The sequence below is a fragment of the Rutilus rutilus genome (genome assembly GCF_951802725.1).
Source record: "Rutilus rutilus genome assembly, chromosome: 23".
NCBI classification, from domain to species: domain Eukaryota; kingdom Metazoa; phylum Chordata; class Actinopteri; order Cypriniformes; family Leuciscidae; genus Rutilus; species Rutilus rutilus.
The window spans coordinates 15487774-15506643 of NC_140233.1; the positions used below are offsets into that span (position 1 = coordinate 15487774).

Sequence of the window (18870 nt, forward strand, 5' to 3'; positions counted from 1 at the left end):
TTTAAATGCTTATTGATACTGTCATAAACAAACTGTCAATTGTATCTGCCTCTTTTTTTATAAAATGAAAGATAATGGACAGCTGCTACAATTCTCTCCAGTTCATCATGTCCAATGAATGTGGGCTAATTCTAGTGTAAGTAGGGAAAGTAACGCCGCCTTGTGGTGAGTTAATTCAGTGCTGTTTGGGACTGTGGTGGATTGTTTGCCAGTAAAGTGTACATTTTAGAAAATAAGTTTTACACATTTTTAAACTTTCATAACATATAGGCTACATATGCATGCATGATCTTCAGATAATCTTACTACTGTTTTTCTAAGGTTTTCTTTTTTAAAGCTGCAGTCCATAACTCTTTTGTGTGTTCAAAATGTACAAAAATGTATATAATAAGCGAGCACATCATGAATCAATTTTCCAAACCGTGTTTTTGCCATAGACAGTATATAAACTGGACACAGCGACCCCATTGGATTCAACGGAGACAAGTGAAGTAAATTAGAAGCACTCACTTCCTGATGGTCGAGCTTACTGCGCAGACTCAAACTGAGCTTGACGACGTAGATGTGACGTGAGCAACCCGTCTGTCTTCTAGTAGCTGTGCCAAGAATCATTCCCTTCCGAATCTTGCGTGAGTAGGCGGTGTCCATGAGCTAGGAGCAGGAGTAACTTTTGCTAAGTATTCTGATTAATTATTTTGACATTTTGCCTCGACGTCCCCCCGATTGCGCGTTAGCTTCTCCTCCTGTCCATACGGTAATTTCTCTACTGTGCGATAGAGAGTCGTGTGGTTATGACGCAATCGTTAGCCTATTTTTACAAAAACTGCATCTACGGGGCCATAACGTAAGCTACAAGGTAATGGGGCCTTTTATACATTTTCGTGTTTCTTTAGAAATAAATAATGGACAAATGGAGTCTTTAAACGCCTCAGATGTAAAGTTATTCGCTGTCAAAGTGACGCCAAAATGAATGGGAGTCAATGGAATGCTAACAGCAGGTGATGGTCCGCTAGCCAATGGCGGCGCCCGGGGAAACTTCAAAATAATATGAAACCCTGCCCCCCTGGTTTTTGCCTTATCCTGAATCACTACGGAACACCTATAATAAGTGTTTATATTTGGACTATTTTAGACTGGTATACTCCTGCGTGACTCGTCATATAGGCCTATACATAAACAGAGAGAAGTAGCTCCGGCTACAATGTTCTTCCGCAAGACGCATGCAGTTCTGTTTATTAACCGCTAGAGCGCCAAAAGTTACGGACTGCAGCTTTAAATAATGCATATGCTCTCACTATCATAAGCCTGGACAATTTTCCATGTTGGCATATTGCTGAATACTTCCAACAGGGGGAGCAGGGGGATATATATATATGATATTTTTCAGGTTTAGATAGCATGACAAATAAAACAAAACAGCTTTAATTTCTACTAAAGTAGTTTTTATTAGATATAGGTTTACATAAAGTGCAGCATGAATAGAAAGTCAAATGCCTACTTTGATCAGATAAAATTTCATGTAAAGAGCAAAAAAGAGAATATGATGTGAAGTTTTAAAGTGAAGTGTATTGTTTAGTCTGCTTTATTTAACAAAAAGTCCTTTGTCATGACTATTTGATACCTGAAGTAATTATATGTTAGAAGTTCTCACTTAAACTTGTATTTATGAATCGTTTCCATTTTAGCCTTAAATTTTCCATTAAGACTAAAAGAGCCTTCAACAGTTCAGTTTATCAGTTATTAAACGATACAGATTATAAAGACATTAATGGGCTTAAGCTGAATGTTATGTTGTTACTCTTTTGCATATGTAGATTTGCTTAGTAACATTGTTTAGTTGATTTTGAATGTTATTGCAATTTTTATTGATGTGCAATAGTACAAATCCGTTTAAAAAAATGTGTCTTCATGACCCTTTAAGGTAATGGTGTTCTTCTGCAAAGGTACGTGTCATTTATCCGATCCTCAAAGTGACCTTTGAACCGTTCGTGGGTTCTTTATCTCTTGCCTGGCTCTGATGACACTGGATACAGATAAGAAATCCAGTCCTGATTTTGTTCCCATAGAAACATTAGGCAGCATTAGCCAGCCAATGAATGAATGGCACAGTGCTATTGTGTGTTACGGTGGCAGGTCACACAGAAGGAAGTCTTGCCACCCTTGGCACTGTAATAAAGAAGGCCACACCTATCTGCTGTATTGAGGAAAGCAAAAGCATTGCCCTTGTACCTGGTTCCTACTGTACTTCAAGACAAGACCAACTTCAGCGGATTAAAAAAGTATCTGGTAAGCTTTAGCATTTCATTTCAAATATGCATGTTCGAGCAGACTGTTCATAAAGAAATAATGAGTCATTCAGTTTTCTAGTGTCTACTTTGACATGGATAAATGAAACGCTTGTTCAAACATTCCACGTTTGCACTGCATTGCTTAAGAAATATTATCCAAAATCTGCAATTCACTCAGTGGCATTTCTGGCTTGCATCATTTAAACACTGATTTAATCTCACAATAATGACCAGCTTGCTGTACAAAAAAGTAAGGGATTATTATACAGGCTTTTGTTAGTTATGCCGACAGTAATTCTCTTGTTTATTTCACATGATTTCCGCAAAGTATCCGAGTGGAACAGTTTAAACTGGGGATTTTGATCCCAGCTAAGACCAGTGAATGCTATGAATCTGTCTCGAGGGTTAGGCCTAATTCAGGCTTATGGTGACTGTTGGTTAACCCATGTATTCCCAAATGTTTTCCAGCTAAATGAGCACATGTATTTCAATGCTTGGAGTCCAATGAAACAAACTTCATGCCTTTTATAATGATTTAAAAAAAATATAATTAAATGAAAAAAAGAGAATGACAAAATAGAGTTTAAGAGTTCCCAGGCTGGTCATAAATTCGACCACTGATGTGTGATGATGGCAGAGAAATCTTAATACTATATTAATAATAGACCCTTTAAATATAATATGGTCGTTGTATGATATAGGCTACATGTTTCCTTTTATGGAGCTCTGAGACAGACGTCATATCATACAGTATCTGGTCATGTGACTTACAGAAGACTTGTTAAAATGTTCGCATGCAATCAAAACAATCTGCACTTTTATTTATTGCAACAAAAAACACTTGTTTTAGAATCAAAAGTAATTTGATTCACAAATTGTTACTGGTCGAGTTAAATGGGTTAAATTTATACGATTTGTGGGAAACGTGGGAAACCGTCTAGAATGTGATAACCGAAAACATATTTAAGCAATAGCTTGCTTGTGGATTTATTTGGATTTATTTTATTAGTCACGGCTAAAATGTGTTATTGCAGCACAGCCCTGAGTGTCTTGCTTTTGTTAAATATAACAATATTATATATTAATATAATATTAAGGAGATTTTTTATTTAAAAAATAATAATAAATTAAGCAAATTCATTAGGCTAAGGGCCATCCTGCTAGAAAATATAGCCCCTGCCATAACAGAACCGGTCTGTTTTTTAAACAGTCAAAGTTAAACTTGTAAGGCTCCTGGGTGCGGTTTTCCTCAAGTTAAGCTGCTCATTGTATTACAACCATATAAATGATTTCAACCTATATCTAAACAGCCACATAATTTATGCAACTGGGCCACTCACCATCCTTAATCCCTAGCGCGCATACTGCAGCCGGGCGTGTGTTCATTCACGTTACAGAAGCTGCACCAATGAGCTTCAAAGTCACGTAGGCTACATGGTTCAGGTGTACTGTGACTATCAATTTCTTCGTGGTTAACAACACATTTACGGTCCCCCTTTGATACCTTAATAACTCATTAAGACATGAATACAATTTTATGAAATAGAGATATTCAAGGTTGTTGCCTGGTTTACTGTAAAGGGTGGGAGAAGTTGCACTGGTTCTGAATCATTCTGAATCATTTTGTGGTGCTGCTGCTGCCTTGAAGGGGAGGGCTGACTCGGACTGCTGCTGTGTTGGGAGAAGGGCAAATTTCCACAGCATTCCCCTGTATCCTCCAGTAATCCCAGTGTCTATCCTTCTGTCTGTCCATTCTTCAATACCGCATTCATCTGGAGAGATCTCATCTGCTTTTTGTAGGGTTAAAATGGCAAGCAGCTTCGTACGGGTTTTGTCCAGTAAGAGGAAAATGGGCATCTTGTCGCTGGTCGGCGCGGGATCTCTAACCGTGGGATTCTTCCTGAATAGGGAGCATGTCAATGCAGGATCGAACGTCAGGAGAATCTATCCTGCTAGGTAACTACAGCCATCTCACAGTCTCTCATAACGACAATATCGAACTGAAGACAATGACATATTGTGATGCGATGGCACACAAACCATGTATTGTATTGCGCAAATGCATAAGTGGGTGTCAAAAATGTTCATTAATAGCCAGGAATTACGTTCCACGGTCGTGTGGCGATACATAATCATGTTATATTATATTATTAGACCTTTTTAATGTTGTATTTTATATTGTAGATTTAAATATTGAATTTAATGTCTTTTAAACACAGGTATTAAATCAGGAATGAACCGTTATTAATTTTCACACCTTTCATGTGTAAGATGCTAATCAATGCGAATAAAGGTTTTGTTTATTTAGTTGTAGTTTGTACGCATAGCCTACATTAATGTCTCGTAATTTCCATCGTATCAATAAAAATGCACATGTTGAGGTTGAACATTGGCTGTGCCTGAAAACCTATTGAGATTGGCAGCTTTAGGTTTTGACGTGTTCGGAACGCGTCTGTGACGTTCTAGAACGCGAAATAGTCAGGGTCAGAAGTTCTGAGTTACTCAGATTGAAGTTTGGGTATTGAAGTTTGGGTATGCCTCCTAAAAAAAAATTATTCAGCATATTTTTAATGTGATCATGGTATAAATATTGGGGAAGTTATCTCCCCCCCCCCCCCCCCCCACAAACTACGCCAGGTTTTTAACGCGCACAAATCAACCATGGTTTTTCTACAAATGTGACCCTGGGTCACAAAACCAGCCACAAGTAGCACGGGTATATTCCCAGCAAACACAGAACGTTGGCACAACGTACCCAACCTTCTAACAACGGTTTAACAATGGTCAAAAGGTTGCTATAACTACGTTGTGTGGTGAAGGTTGTTACAGCGTTGTCACAATGTTGACATTGAACCACCGTTCAGGGCCATTCCTTAAGGTTGTGCCTAGCCCTAGGGTGTAGTTGTGGACAACCACTGGACGACATATGTACTCGTCACTGCCCTGAAGCGCGAAAATCAGCCTTTTGAATTTCAACTGAGCGTTGGGCCGTCTCTCATTCTTCATCAAGCAAGGATACGTGAGAATTGCGTTTAATTTACTTCAGCTAAATAGGATAGTAGCCTAATTATTCAAACACAACCTACAACTTCCTTATCTGATGTGATTTTTTTTTTAACATCATCTGGTCAGGTATGACAAATATTTAACTTTATGCCAAACGTATGAAGGCAAAATTACTTTAATGATGAGTAGCCTAATTGATTAGACAGCACTCATTGAACAGCGACGCGTAGCCTACTTGTTGCACGTTAATGTTGTTTACTTTTTTTTTTTTTTGGAAACGCACAGATAATTTTTTTTTTTGTAACTGCTCGCACACCTGTTTATATTTTCCTTTGATTTGTCGTCTCATTCGTTTCTTTTCCAGATTTTCGCATGTTTGCTCATGCTAGTTAGTCCACTCCCTGTATAATAGTAGGCTACAGGTAATAGTAATAAAAAAAATTTCTCACAAATGTATGACTTTTGGAAGTGCAATTTGATTACCATATGCAGTTTTAATAAAGTTGAATTAGCTAACCTTCTATGTCATTTTTACTCTTCAAAGTGTACACTTACAGGTTTTGATTATAATATTGAATTTACTGTTAGGCCCATAAATAATAATAAGGATAAACAATATTTAAAAATATATAATTATATAACATATGACTAATTAAAAATTAACCACAAAACATAACATGCTACATGGGTGATATCTATAGACCTATCTAGCATAAAAAAATTAATTGTCAGAACGTCGTCTCTCAATTGCTGAATGTCGCCTAGCAATGAATGTCTGCCATAGCAGAAATGCAACGTGCCACGGACGTTGCCACAATGTAAATGTGTTTGCTGGGTTTGTGGCAATAGCCAACAATACATTGTATGGGTCAAAATTACAGTTTTTTCTTTTATGCCAAAAATCATTGGGATATTAAGTAAAGATCATGTTCCATGAAGATATTTAGTATATTTCCTACTGTAAAGATATAAAACATTTATTTTTGTGAGTGAATGCAGCACAATCGCGAACATAAATGGACAATTTTAAAGGCGATTTTCTCAATGTTTCAATTTTTTTGCACCCTCAGATTCCAGATTTTCAATAGTTGTTTCTCGTTTCTCATATCCTAACAAACCATAGCATCAGTGGATAAATCTCAATAAAAAAAAAATTACCCATATGACTGGTTTTGTGGTCCAGGGTCACAAATAAAACCAAAAAAAAACCCAAAACATGGTCATTGAAGTTAGACCATGGTAACCACAAATTAACATAGTGGTATGTGGTTTTACAAACGGTAATCAATCCGTTAAAACATATAATGACACTATAATTAAACCATGGTTAATTTTCAGCTCACTTGGTTTTTGAGACAGCCTATTGTCCTTGTTTTTAAAATGAAGGCTAAAGCTTTTCTTTTCCCCTTCAGTGCTGAATACCCAGATTTGCGAAAGCACAATAACTGTATGGCCAGTCACCTGACTCCTGCAATATATGCAAAGCTGTGCGATAAAGCCACTCCGAATGGTTACACTTTGGACGAAGCCATCCAAACTGGTGTGGACAACCCAGGCCACCCCTTTATTAAGACAGTAGGAATGGTGGCAGGGGATGAGGAGTCATATGGGGTGAGAAGATATTATATATCACACATTTGGCATATTAAGAGATCGGCATTTTGGGGGAATAAAGTACATCAAACATGTTTTGTGCAGGTTTTTGCTGACCTCTTTAACCCAGTCATCAAAGAAAGACACAATGGGTATGACCCCTGCAACATGAAACACCCCACTGATCTGGATTACAGTAAGGTATGTGGAAATGTTTTAGTTACACACATACAACATTAACAGTAGTAGGGTGATTCTTGAACCATGGTCACTTTTATGTCCCAAGAGGTATTTTTGTTACAAGTTCATATTAGAGCACATACAAATATTGACAATGTTTTATCATGCCTTTACAATTTATTTGTGATACTTTTTTTTAAATGCCTTTTTAAATATAGTTTATATAGAATACTTTTCTTTATTATGAAATGTATATAAAATACATATTTTAAAATTGTAATTAAGATACATGTATTTACTTTAGTAAAAACCGTTAAGGTCCCACTTTATATTAAGTGGCTTTAACTACTATGTACCAACATTGAAATCAAAGGGGTGGTATAATGCCCTTTTCACAAGATGTAAAATAAGTCTTTGATGTCCCTAGAGTGTGTATGTGAAGTTTTAGCTCAAAATACCCCATAGATATATCATGTTAAAATCGTCACTTTTTGAGGGTGAGCAAAAACGCACCGTTTTGTGTCTGTTCCTTTGAATGCAAATGAGCTGCTGCTCCCGGCATAGAGGGCGGAGCTTCAACAGCTTGCACTCACACAGACATGCATTGAAAATTTCAAAAACGTTTAGCCTTTTATGTTCAAACCGGATTCTATGGAAGCTTGTTTCCGCCACAAAATAAAAAAAATTAAATGATAATTGCGACTTTTTATCTCACAATTGTGAGTTTACATCTCGCAATTCTGACTTTATTTCTCAGAATTGCGAGATACAAAGCCAGAATTGTGTGAAATAAAGTCGCAATTGCGTGTTATAAAGTCAGAATTGCGAGATGTAAAGTCAGAATTACGTGAAATAAAGTCGCAATTGCGTGTTATAAAGTCAGAATTCTGACTTTTTTTCTCGCAATTGCGACTTTATATCACGCAATTCTGACTTAATAACACGCAATTGCGAATTTATATCTCGCAATTCTGACATATTTTCTCAGAATTGTGAGATATAAACTCACAATTGTGATATAAAGTCCAATTCTAAGGTGAAAAAAAGACAGATTTTTTTTTCTTTTTTTTCTCAGAATAGTTTATCTCACAATTCTGACTTTATAACACGCAAATGCGACTTTATATCATGCAATTCTGACTTTATATCTCCCAATTGCGTATTATAAAGTCAGAATTGCGTGATATAAAGTCGCAATTGCGAGAAAAAAAGTCAGAATTCTGACTTTATAAGACGCAATTGCGACTTTATTTCACGCAATTCTGACTTTATAACACGCAATTCTGACTTTATAACACACAATTGCGACTATTTCACACAATTCTGACTTTATATCTCGCAATTCTGACTTTATAACACGCAATTGCGACTTTATTTAACGCAATTCTGACTTTATATCTCAAAATTCTGAGAAATAAAGTCAGAATTGCGAGATGTAAACTCGCAATTGTGAGATAAAAAGTCGCAATTATCTCTTAAAATGTTTTATTCTGTGGCGGAAACAAGCTTCCATAGGATTCAGACAATGATGGAGAGACTAGAGAAGAGGTGACAACATGTAGAATGCAACAGGACATTTCTGAATGGTTAGTTGATGAATTTATGTAGCTTATGTGTAGTTATCTTATAGTCATTGATTAGCATATTCTGTCTTGATAATCTATAAATCGTGTTCCGGGGGCGGGGTTTATGTAAATTCTAGGGTTTGTGATATCACTAACCCTGGAGTAATAAGAAGCAATTTCTTTAAAAGCAAATATCTCCCTTTGGTTTGAACTTTGAGCATTGCAACTTTGCAGATGTTGTTTATGCTCAAACAGCAACATTACACACTAACTAAGTTAGAAAAGTGAAATCATAATCAACCACCCCTTTAATAATTTGATACAATGGACTTATTGTGTACATACATGTTTTTACATTGTACTTATATTTAAAAAAATACCTGCATGTAATTACAGCTGTAATTAATTTATGTAATTACATTTGTAATTACACTGTTGACCCTTCCCTTACACCTTAACCCAACCCACACCTGTCCCTAACCTTACCCGTATCACACCTCAATTGCACCAAAAGTGTTTTACAGGCTTGTGCACAATTCAGAATTGAATTGAGAATGACTCCTTAATTCCAATTCAATTCTTGAATTTGAATTGATGTCAAAAACAGGATCTAGAATTACAATTCGATTTTGAATTAAAGGAAGCAGAATTGCAATTCAATAAAAATTCAAAGAAATTCATATACATATTTGAAGTGAAGTGTATAACAATGAAGCTTTACAGTATATGTCAGATATGATTGCATTATAAATGATATTAGTTTGAACTACTTGTACAGATTACATTAAAAGGATATGTTTTCCCCCAGCAATGAATGTTAAAAGCTCTAGTCACAGAACAAATAATTAAGTTTGATTTATTGCATGACTCCATGACTCCATTTCCCAGAATGCTTTGCTTTAACCAAGTATTTAAAATGGTTGCTAAACAATTTCAGGTGGACATTCAGGCGCACAATTTGATGGGCAACACTGGACTTTTTAAGTTTCAGAAGTCCCTTACAACTTCAGATTACAAAGGTTGATAGATTTGACACCTGTAACAACAGCGACATGGAAAATAATAGCAGGCATAAAAGGTCATCTGTACAAGTTCATTTTGAAGAACCAATTCCATCAAGAACACCTGGAAACCACAGAGCCATATGCAAGCACTGCAGTGCTCCAGTCTGTGGCTGTCAAGGCTACTTCAAATTTCAAAAGGCATCTACAAGTAAGTTAACAGACAGACAGTCTTCTATTTTGAAAACCATCTCTTGATGGTATTATGCAACTGATATTTGATATAACTAGTGTTGGGGTCACTACTCAAGAATGTGTAACACACATTACTCACTTTTAAAAATACCATGATGCATTACCTTACTTGTTATTCTCTATGGATAGTAACTCATTACTCTACTCATTACATTACTGTAGTGCAACACAGCAAGAGCCTGGCATATAGCTCATAAAGGGTTATACACCCCTTTAACTCACAACACAACAGTAACAGTAATATTAATGTGCTACATTACTCAGTTACAGCCAAATATGATTATATTATTATGGCATTACTTTGTAAGGAGTTACCCCCAACACTGGATATCATATGTGTTTAAAAGCATACAAGCACACGTTTTACTTATTACTTATTGTAAATCAAGAAAACAATTATTGTCAATTGTGGAATTAATAGAAATATTTGTTCTCTTAAAGAGTAATATACATTGAGGTACTTTTTTTCCTACAGAAGAAACATCAGGAAATCTTGATGTACTGTGAAACCAGCGATTACACAATCCAGTCAAACCAGAATGAAGATCATGGTAATCCTTCTGAAACAGCATGGTAATCCTTCCAGCTCTAAGTTGTCATCAACTAATAGACGACAAGTTGCTCTTACTGACAGTGTTGTTACATATATTGCAAATGGTCTCCTCTCTCTCACTACTGTTGAAAATAAGGATAATTTTTTGCTTTGGAATAAATGATAACTGCATTTACAACAACTTTGTGTTTGTGTGATTACTTTGAAATGTAGATTACATTGGAACAAAACTAATTAAACATTTATTTCAAGAATTTGATCAATATCTATTTTAGAACAAAATGTATGCAGGGTTGAGGGGTAAATAGTTACGTGAAATTAAATTTCTGTAAATAAAATTACAAATTTTTAAATTTTTAAAAAATTAAACGTTTTTGTAAATAAAATTACAAAATGTATGTAATTGTATTTAGTTGTATTACTGAGGTAAAATGTTTAATTCAATTAGTTACTAATCAACTTAAAACGAAATTGCTTTGCATTGATAAAGTTATCCAAATAAAGTAATCCAAACCACATTTATAATGGGTAACTAATAACAGTAAGCAACAACATTTCCAAAGTAACCTTCCTAACACTGAATGTATGCGAGACTCAACACATTCTTTCTGTTGTGTGACTGTGTGGAATTTCTTTGAATTGCCATGAATTTAATTCCACTTCCTGTCATTCCAATTCCAATTCAATTCAACGTCCTGTGGGGCGGAGTAAATTCAATTCAAATTCAAATTCATGAATTGAATGGAGGCCAATTCTGAAATTCTGAATTTTGCACAAGCCTGTTGTTTTACAATACAACATTAACACTATGAAGTACATTGTACTTATTTTTCAATGTAAGTACATAGTACTTAAAGCCACTTAATATAAAGTGGGACCACAGTTAATTATATGTAATTACAAGCAACACTAAACTAAACACTAAGTACTTGTTGTTAATTAATATTACTGTAATTACACGTGTAATTTGTGTAATTACACTGTATCAAGGGCACAAAAAAATTGTGCTGCCAAAAGTATGGCCAATATGTTGCTATGAAATTAGCCTTGTACGAAATGTGTAAAGACAGCATGAAATGAAAATCCAATGCATGTTATAGTGTGTTATAATGTCATTTATACCACCATTTCCACTAAATTACAGTGTGAGGTCATTTAAATAAAAACACATAGTTGAAGAAGCAGTTATATAATATCACGATTGTTTGCCATTCATTTGCATGTTTTTAAATGGTAAAGCAGGTCACAAACACAAGCCTCAAAATTTCAAGTTACTTCCTACTTTCGTCCCATCAGATACGGGGAGGCCTCTTTGATGAAAAGTACGTGCTGTCGTCTCGAGTCCGGACGGGTAGGAGTATCCGAGGCCTGAGTCTGCCGCCGGCCTGCACCCGTGCCGAGCGCAGAGAGGTGGAGAGGGTTGTGATCGATGCCTTGGCCGGCCTAAAAGGAGATTTGGCAGGAAAATACTACAGCCTCACTATAATGACCGACCAAGAGCAGCAGCAGCTTATTGATGTGAGTATATCACAAATCTCATGATATGCCATTCGATGCTGTTGGCTCAACACAAAAGATTCTCACTCTGACTTTTTGTTTTGCTGTATAGGATCACTTCCTGTTTGATAAGCCTGTGTCGCCCCTGCTGACATGTGCAGGTATGGCTCGCGACTGGCCAGACGCGAGAGGCATTTGGTGAGTGTAACTTTGCGAGAAGATCTAAATGTGTGCTGGAGTGCAACAATGCCTTCTGACAGGACTGCATTACGCCCAGAAATAGTCTGAAGCAACCTCTACGGCCTTATGCCGTGGTCTGATATCGATCACGGAGTGTAGCCATGGCTCACTTACATCTCCTGCATTATTCATCCTCTTTTTTTTTTCTCTCTCTTCTTCCTCCTGCCTGCAAGGGAAAGTGGCTTAATTTGGAAATGACTTCAGAATCAGATTTAATACCCTGATGGTTTTTGAGCTTACATAGCACTTCTGACTAGCCTGGGTGCCAGCCCGAACCCCGCCCACAATATTTTTTGGTCGGGAAGTTCGGTCTGGACTCGCTCCGTTGAGGAGCTATTATGCCCGAACAAAAATTGTTCGGACCAATCAAATTGTCAGGGCGGGCTTTATACGATGATGGACAGATGAGCAATGCAACGTAATCGTCCACGTCACCAAAGAGCGCTTGATTTGAATTAGTTTACAACAAAGACGACTGCTGCTGGAGAATTGAGATTTCACGAGTTCACATTTACAAATAAGTCAGATAGAATAAATGCGTTTATAAGATTTCACACAAATAAGTCGATAGAATAAATGCGTATATGACGTGCTGTCCGAGGAGAGGGCTGTGGGCTCGGTAGCCATGCTCCCCCGTATTCCTGGTTGTGAGAGAACAAGACAAGAGTGAGGATTCGGGGTGGTGGAGGGATGCTGAAAAACTGTCAAGGAGTGTTAGGTAAGTTTACAGAGTGAATATGCTTCCTCATGCTGATAGATAGGGTAACGTTAGACATGGTATTGTTTGATGACAAGTTTATATTGGATTGATTATTTGTACGTGCTCCTCCCGAACTTTGTTTATGAAACATCATGTGTAGATTCCGCCATCGCGTCTGTTATATCGACAGCGCATTCATTTTAAAAGAGGAACAGAGAGCCGCGACATTTTGTTGGTTGAAAATATGAATGAAGAACATGCGTCATTTACTCCGTTGCTCTGATTGGTTGTAGGTCTATCCAATTGAGTGCAGAGTTTTTTTTTTTCCTGGTTTGGTTGAGACACGCCCCATAATCAAATCTCTATGGAAAAGTATCAGACTCACATTCTGACTAGAATTGAGTATGACGACGTCAGGCTAACTTCTGACAGCATTAAAATGAAATAAGGTCATGCGTAATTAGGTTTGGAAACCAAGAACAGGTGCTTATTTTTAACTCTGCATGAAACGGAAAGTTGCGATAGACTTTTCTTCCCTATTATGATGTGCATATCCGAGTGAAACAACTTCTTGAACAAGAAAAAATGTAGGGCGGGACATTATTTTGTCCATTTGGATTTGATTGGATGGTTGTGGTTTGCTATTGGTCGATCTCATGTGAGTGACAGGTTGATCCCGCCCTCGCTCCATAAACACATCATCAGAGAAGAGATGTTGCTGCAAAAGGGAGGGAGAAGTTATTTCGATTAAAGATTATGTGGGAACATGAATTTTAAACAAAATAATGAGGTGCATTGTTTAATATATAGTCTTGCCATCTCTAAAAAAGGATGAAAAGTAATTAAAAGTCTGTATACGTTTTACATTTATACATTTTACGCAGTGCAATTTAATAATCATTAATGTAATGAAGAACTAGAATCATTAAACCTGCTTCATTGTTCTTTTAAGGACTCTTCTCATTGAATATTCAAATCAAGTGTCGCCCACAATTTTGTTAATGCACAGGCTGGAGAACTCTTCAAAGTTTCATCCTTTGTTGTCACATGCATGTATGTACACGCCTCTGTATTTCTGCAATTTATATAGAATAAACATGCCTTTCAATTCCAGGCACAACAACGAGAAAACCTTCCTGGTGTGGGTCAATGAGGAAGACCACACTCGTGTGATCTCCATGGAGAAGGGGGGCAACATGAAGAGGGTCTTTGAGCGTTTCTGCAAGGGTCTCCTAGAGGTGAGGTCATGCATGTGTACGTATGCGTCTCTCAGTCACTGTTAAATCCGCACAAGCCTCCATTATTTATCCAGCAGAGATGCTGCAGCTGTGTTTACTGCCGCTCAGAGCAATGCCCTTTTGTGTACAAACAATCGTCCTGCAAGGCATGCATCTGTGTGTAGGCCCATCTCAGTCTGTTGCTTATACGTTGTATGTTTTATTTTTTATTATTCTCACAAGACATTTTCAATCTTTGTTGCTCAGGTTGAGAGACTAATTCAGGAGCGGGGTTGGGAATTCATGTGGAACGAGAATCTGGGATACATTCTCACCTGTCCGTCAAACCTTGGCACAGGGTTACGAGCTGGCGTCCATGTTAATCTTCCTCGCCTCAGCAAGGTCCTTGCTCTAGAAATACATTATCACCTTTCTTTCCTATTTAGCCCATGCCATGTTAATAATTTTGCACCTTGTTGGGCCTATGCATGGTAATATTAATGCATTTAGTGAATTTATGTATGTATGTTATATATGTATGTATTTTAATACAGTATTTTTAGGTGTTAGGGTGACCCACATTTATGTTATACCATGTCTGTTGTGTATTAAAATTAATAGTTGATAGATTGTGTAACAATCCATTCAAATCAGTGTAATATTTTGTGCTATGCATGTTCATTATGTCTTTTCTATTGCAGGACGCTCGTTTCTCTAAAATCCTGGATAACCTGCGGCTCCAGAAAAGAGGAACTGGAGGAGTGGACACCGCGGCTGTTGGAAGCACTTTTGATATTTCCAATCTGGACAGGCTGGGTCAATCAGAGGTCAGTGGTGTCAAAGTGCAGAGCACCAAAAAAAAAATATATATTTCAAGTTCTGATAAAAATTCTGATAGTGATATCATAAATCTATACTGTTTTGTGTAAATAAATTCAAAATTTACATTACAAACTAAAATCAATGATCATTTATTTATTAATTAAAATGCTATGAAGTTATCACAAAATTATAATGTACAGTATGAAAACTGGATATTCATTAAGTCAGTGTTTTAAATATTAAGATAACGGTAAAGGTAATCAATCAAATAGAGGAAATGAGCATGAACATTTAAATATCCAATATCAACAACACAGATAAAAAAAAACAAAAAAAAAACTCTAATGTGGAAAGAAAATTCCAATATGGTATTGTGCAAACAGTCAATTCAAACGAGACTCAAATTATATGTTTTAATGTGACTGTTATATGAAGGCATAGGTAATATATATATGGTACCAGTATTTTATTGTGAGTAAATGACGACAGCATTTTCAATTTTAAGTGAACTATACCTTGAAAAACTGTGAAAATGTAATTACCTCACCATGACCACTTGTCTTTATCAAAATGTGCTCAGGTCCATCTGGTTCAGACTGTGATAGATGGAGTGAACTATCTCATTGAATGCGAGAAGAAACTGGAAAAAGGACAAGACATCAAAATCCCTGCCCCCATCAGCCAGTTTAAATAGAATGGCTGTGTTTCGTAGCTCCTCCTTTCTCCTGGCTCCTCCCTCTTGTGTGTTCCTTCCTCCTTCAATATTCCGCTGATACTAATCCATAAGCATGCCTCTGTATTACGTCAGACATACCACACTCCAGTATAAAACAGGAGTGAATGTATACTTCATAATGATTGTGTTGATGTGGCGCTATTGATTTGTCACATTGTAACTTGATTGTGCTGCAATAATACTAATATAGCCATTGTCAAGAATTGCCTCAGGTGTCAGAGAATTAAACAGATGTTTTTGTCAAAGATATTGACGATAAAAAATTGCTGAAGGATATCGGAGTGTTTTATTGTGTTTTACTGTGCATACTACCACTACCACTGAAGTAATTCAAGTTTAAATGTACTCAGTGATGTTTTTATATTGTGCTGACAGTTGTCACAAGTCTACACTGACACCTAGTGTTGTGGATGGAGCATTGTAGAACTGCTCTAGTCAAAGTCAGGCATGAACCACTCCATGTAAAATGATTATATGTATTCCCCATCACTGTTCTCAGCATGAGGCTTTGTGCCAAGGTGACAATTGAGAGTGCCATGCTCAGTCACTTTTCCTAATTGGATGGTATCTGAGGTGAAATTACAAGACTTGCACATTATGTTAGAATGCTCATGTTAAACTCCATGTTCAGGATTGTCAATTGCTCCAGGTGAGACTGTTACGAATATCCTCAAAACACTACTGTTCAAAAGTTTGGAGTCGATAAGATTTGAAATGCTCTTGAAAGTGGTCTCTTATGCTCACCAAGGATGCATTTATTTTCTTAGAAATACAATAAAAACAGTACTATTGTGAAATATTATTATAATTTAAAATAACGTTTTTTTTTTGTTTTTTTTTTTGTGTGTGTTAACTTAAAGGTGACATTTTATGCCCCTTTTCACAAGATGTAATATAAATCTATGGTGTCCCCAGAAAGTGTCTGTGAAATTTCAGCTCAAAATACCCCCCAGATCATTTATTATAGCTTGTCAAATTTGCCCCTTTTTGGGTGTGAGCAAAAACGCTCCGTTTTTGTATTTCTCTTTAAACGCAAATGAGCTGCTGCTCCCCGCCCCGTTCAGAAGAGAGCCGATCCTTTACACGAGCTTCGGATACAATAACAAAACATGCAAATAATCTCACACATCCAAAATCTCAGAAATAAGTGCAGCCTTATGGAGAGACTCAGCAAGAGGTTGCGAATTTTAGACTGCACCTGGACTTTTTTGAATGGTAAGTGGATATATTTATGTAGTTGTTGTGGAGTTACATTGGTTCATCTGTTTCTGGGGGATTTCCCATTGAAAATAAAATTAATCCACGGCTCTCTTGTCTCATCTGAGGCTGGGACTCTAAATAGTGTTCTGTGCTCATCTGTGCAGCCAACGACAGAATAGTTTTCATGCTTTGCTCAAACTTTTGCCATTGCGTTAGAACTGGTTACATTGGTGTCAATTGCGAAAACCAAATGACGGCCCGTGGGCGGTAATATTATTATAAGATCCCCTTACGTCAGAAGGGGAGCGAAATCTGATCGGCTTATTTTTTGACACACTTGCAGAGAAAGGCTTTCCAAAAACAAAGTTACTGGGTTGTCACTTTTCACGGTTTCTTGGTTGGTAGATGCACCAGGGACCCGATTATAGCACTTAAACATGGAAAAAGTCAGATTATCATGATATGTCCCCTTTAAGATTTTTTTTTTTTTTTAACAGAAAAATAATTTTCCCTACTTATTTTCCCCCTTGTGATTTTTTTTTCCACTTTGTTGGTCAGAGCACAATGAGACTGCACATTTTAGAGTGGCCTTTTATTGTGGCCAGCCTAAGGCACACCTGTGCAATAATCATGCTGTCTAATCGGCATCTTGATATGTCACACCTGTGAGGTGGATGGATTATCTCGGCAAAGGAGAAGTGCTCACTAACACAGATTTAGACAGATTTGTGAACAATATTTGAGAGAAATAGGCATTTTGTGTACATAAAAAAGTCTTAGATCTTTGAGTTCAGCTCATGAAAAATGGAGGCAAAAACAAAAGTGTTGTGTTTATAATTTTGTTCAGTGTATAATGTAAGAATACTTACATAGTCACAATAAGGCAGCCCATCATGGATCCAATCGCAAAGTGGTCCATGGTAAAAATGCAAGAGTGGTGTATCATGCACTGGATAAATCTCTGAAAAAGAAGATGAGCACATTGTTCACATCATTGGCACCGTGCTGTGCTATCTCTCTTCTCCTCGCCCCCGAGCACGTGCAGTAAATCACCACAGACAGTGCCACAACACCAGGGCCCTCACCCTCCTCCATCTGCTATAGGTGAACAATAAACAACTGATAACAGCTCTCAGTGATATGTGTCGCTCCCCGCTATCATAACAGTCACTTTATCAAATGTTTACAGAACAAGCGGGAACCCTGTGTGCCTGTAGCTTTCTGTATATCTGTTCTGTGAAGTGATAGAAAGTCCTCCTCAAATCATACAGTGTACAACTAGGAACAGTGAGACAGACCTCCTAGACCAGACCATCATGAGACAGCGCTCATAACGATAATAAATGATATTCGCCTAAATACAGATACAGGCAAATTAAATGATCAGTGCTGGTACTATTTGATCTCAGTGCTGTATTTGACCCTGTCGATCACAACATACTTCTTGACAAGCTGGAAAACTTCCAGAAGAGATCAGATGTGCTCCAACAGTAGCCACATATTCAAATCCACATTAAAACACATCTGTTTAGCTGTGCATTTACTGAATGAGCACTGTGCCACTGTCCGACTGATTTCTCTTTATCTTATCTGTGTTCTCTTTTTATTCTTTTAATTCTTTTTATGACTTTTAATACAATTTAAATCCATGTGAAATATTTTACATTTTTTTATTCTCATTCTTATTTCCTATGGACCTGTTGTGATTATTTTATATTAAATAATTTTTATGTAAAGCACTTTGAATTGTGCCATATAAATAAACGTGCCTTCTGTTGGAATTCGCACTCGTCTTCTTTAAACGGTAAGCCCCGCTTTCTTTGATTTGATTGGCCATCAATCATTTTGACATCAACAAGGCACTGAGGCAAAGTTATGAACCAAAGCACGATCAGGGGGACAATTTGGCCATGTTCTGTTTTCTTTTTCTTGTTGCACTGTTAATTAAAGCAAGCCTGCCAATATTAAAGGTGCTCTAAAAGGTGCTCAAAAAAGGCTGAAACATTTTTTGTCACAT

The 18870-nt window shown here is 36.9% G+C and overlaps 1 protein-coding gene across 1 annotated transcript; it reads left to right on the plus strand.

The window, feature by feature from the left end:
- Nucleotides 1-1608: 1608 nt before the first annotated feature.
- On the plus strand, nt 1609-16453 carry ckmt1 (creatine kinase, mitochondrial 1). Its single transcript, XM_084396898.1, has 10 exons — nt 1609-2286; nt 4089-4244; nt 6707-6905; nt 6993-7088; nt 11738-11959; nt 12051-12136; nt 13993-14116; nt 14363-14497; nt 14797-14922; nt 15498-16453. The coding sequence occupies exons 2-10, from the start codon at nt 4096-4098 to the stop codon at nt 15609-15611; spliced, it is 1251 nt and encodes a 416-aa protein (XP_084253024.1). The 5' UTR covers nt 1609-2286; nt 4089-4095; the 3' UTR covers nt 15612-16453.
- Nucleotides 16454-18870: the final 2417 nt, after the last annotated feature.

Excerpts from the sequence above, each read along its gene's own strand:
- ckmt1 (XM_084396898.1), top strand. The coding sequence starts at position 4,096 with ATGGCAAGCAGCTTCGTACGGGTTTTGTCCAGTAAGAGGAAAATGGGC. Across the intron at positions 14,117-14,362 it reads TCTGCAAGGGTCTCCTAGAG|GTTGAGAGACTAATTCAGGA; the intron begins GTGAGGTCATGC and ends TTTGTTGCTCAG. Across the intron at positions 14,923-15,497 it reads ACAGGCTGGGTCAATCAGAG|GTCCATCTGGTTCAGACTGT; the intron begins GTCAGTGGTGTC and ends AAATGTGCTCAG.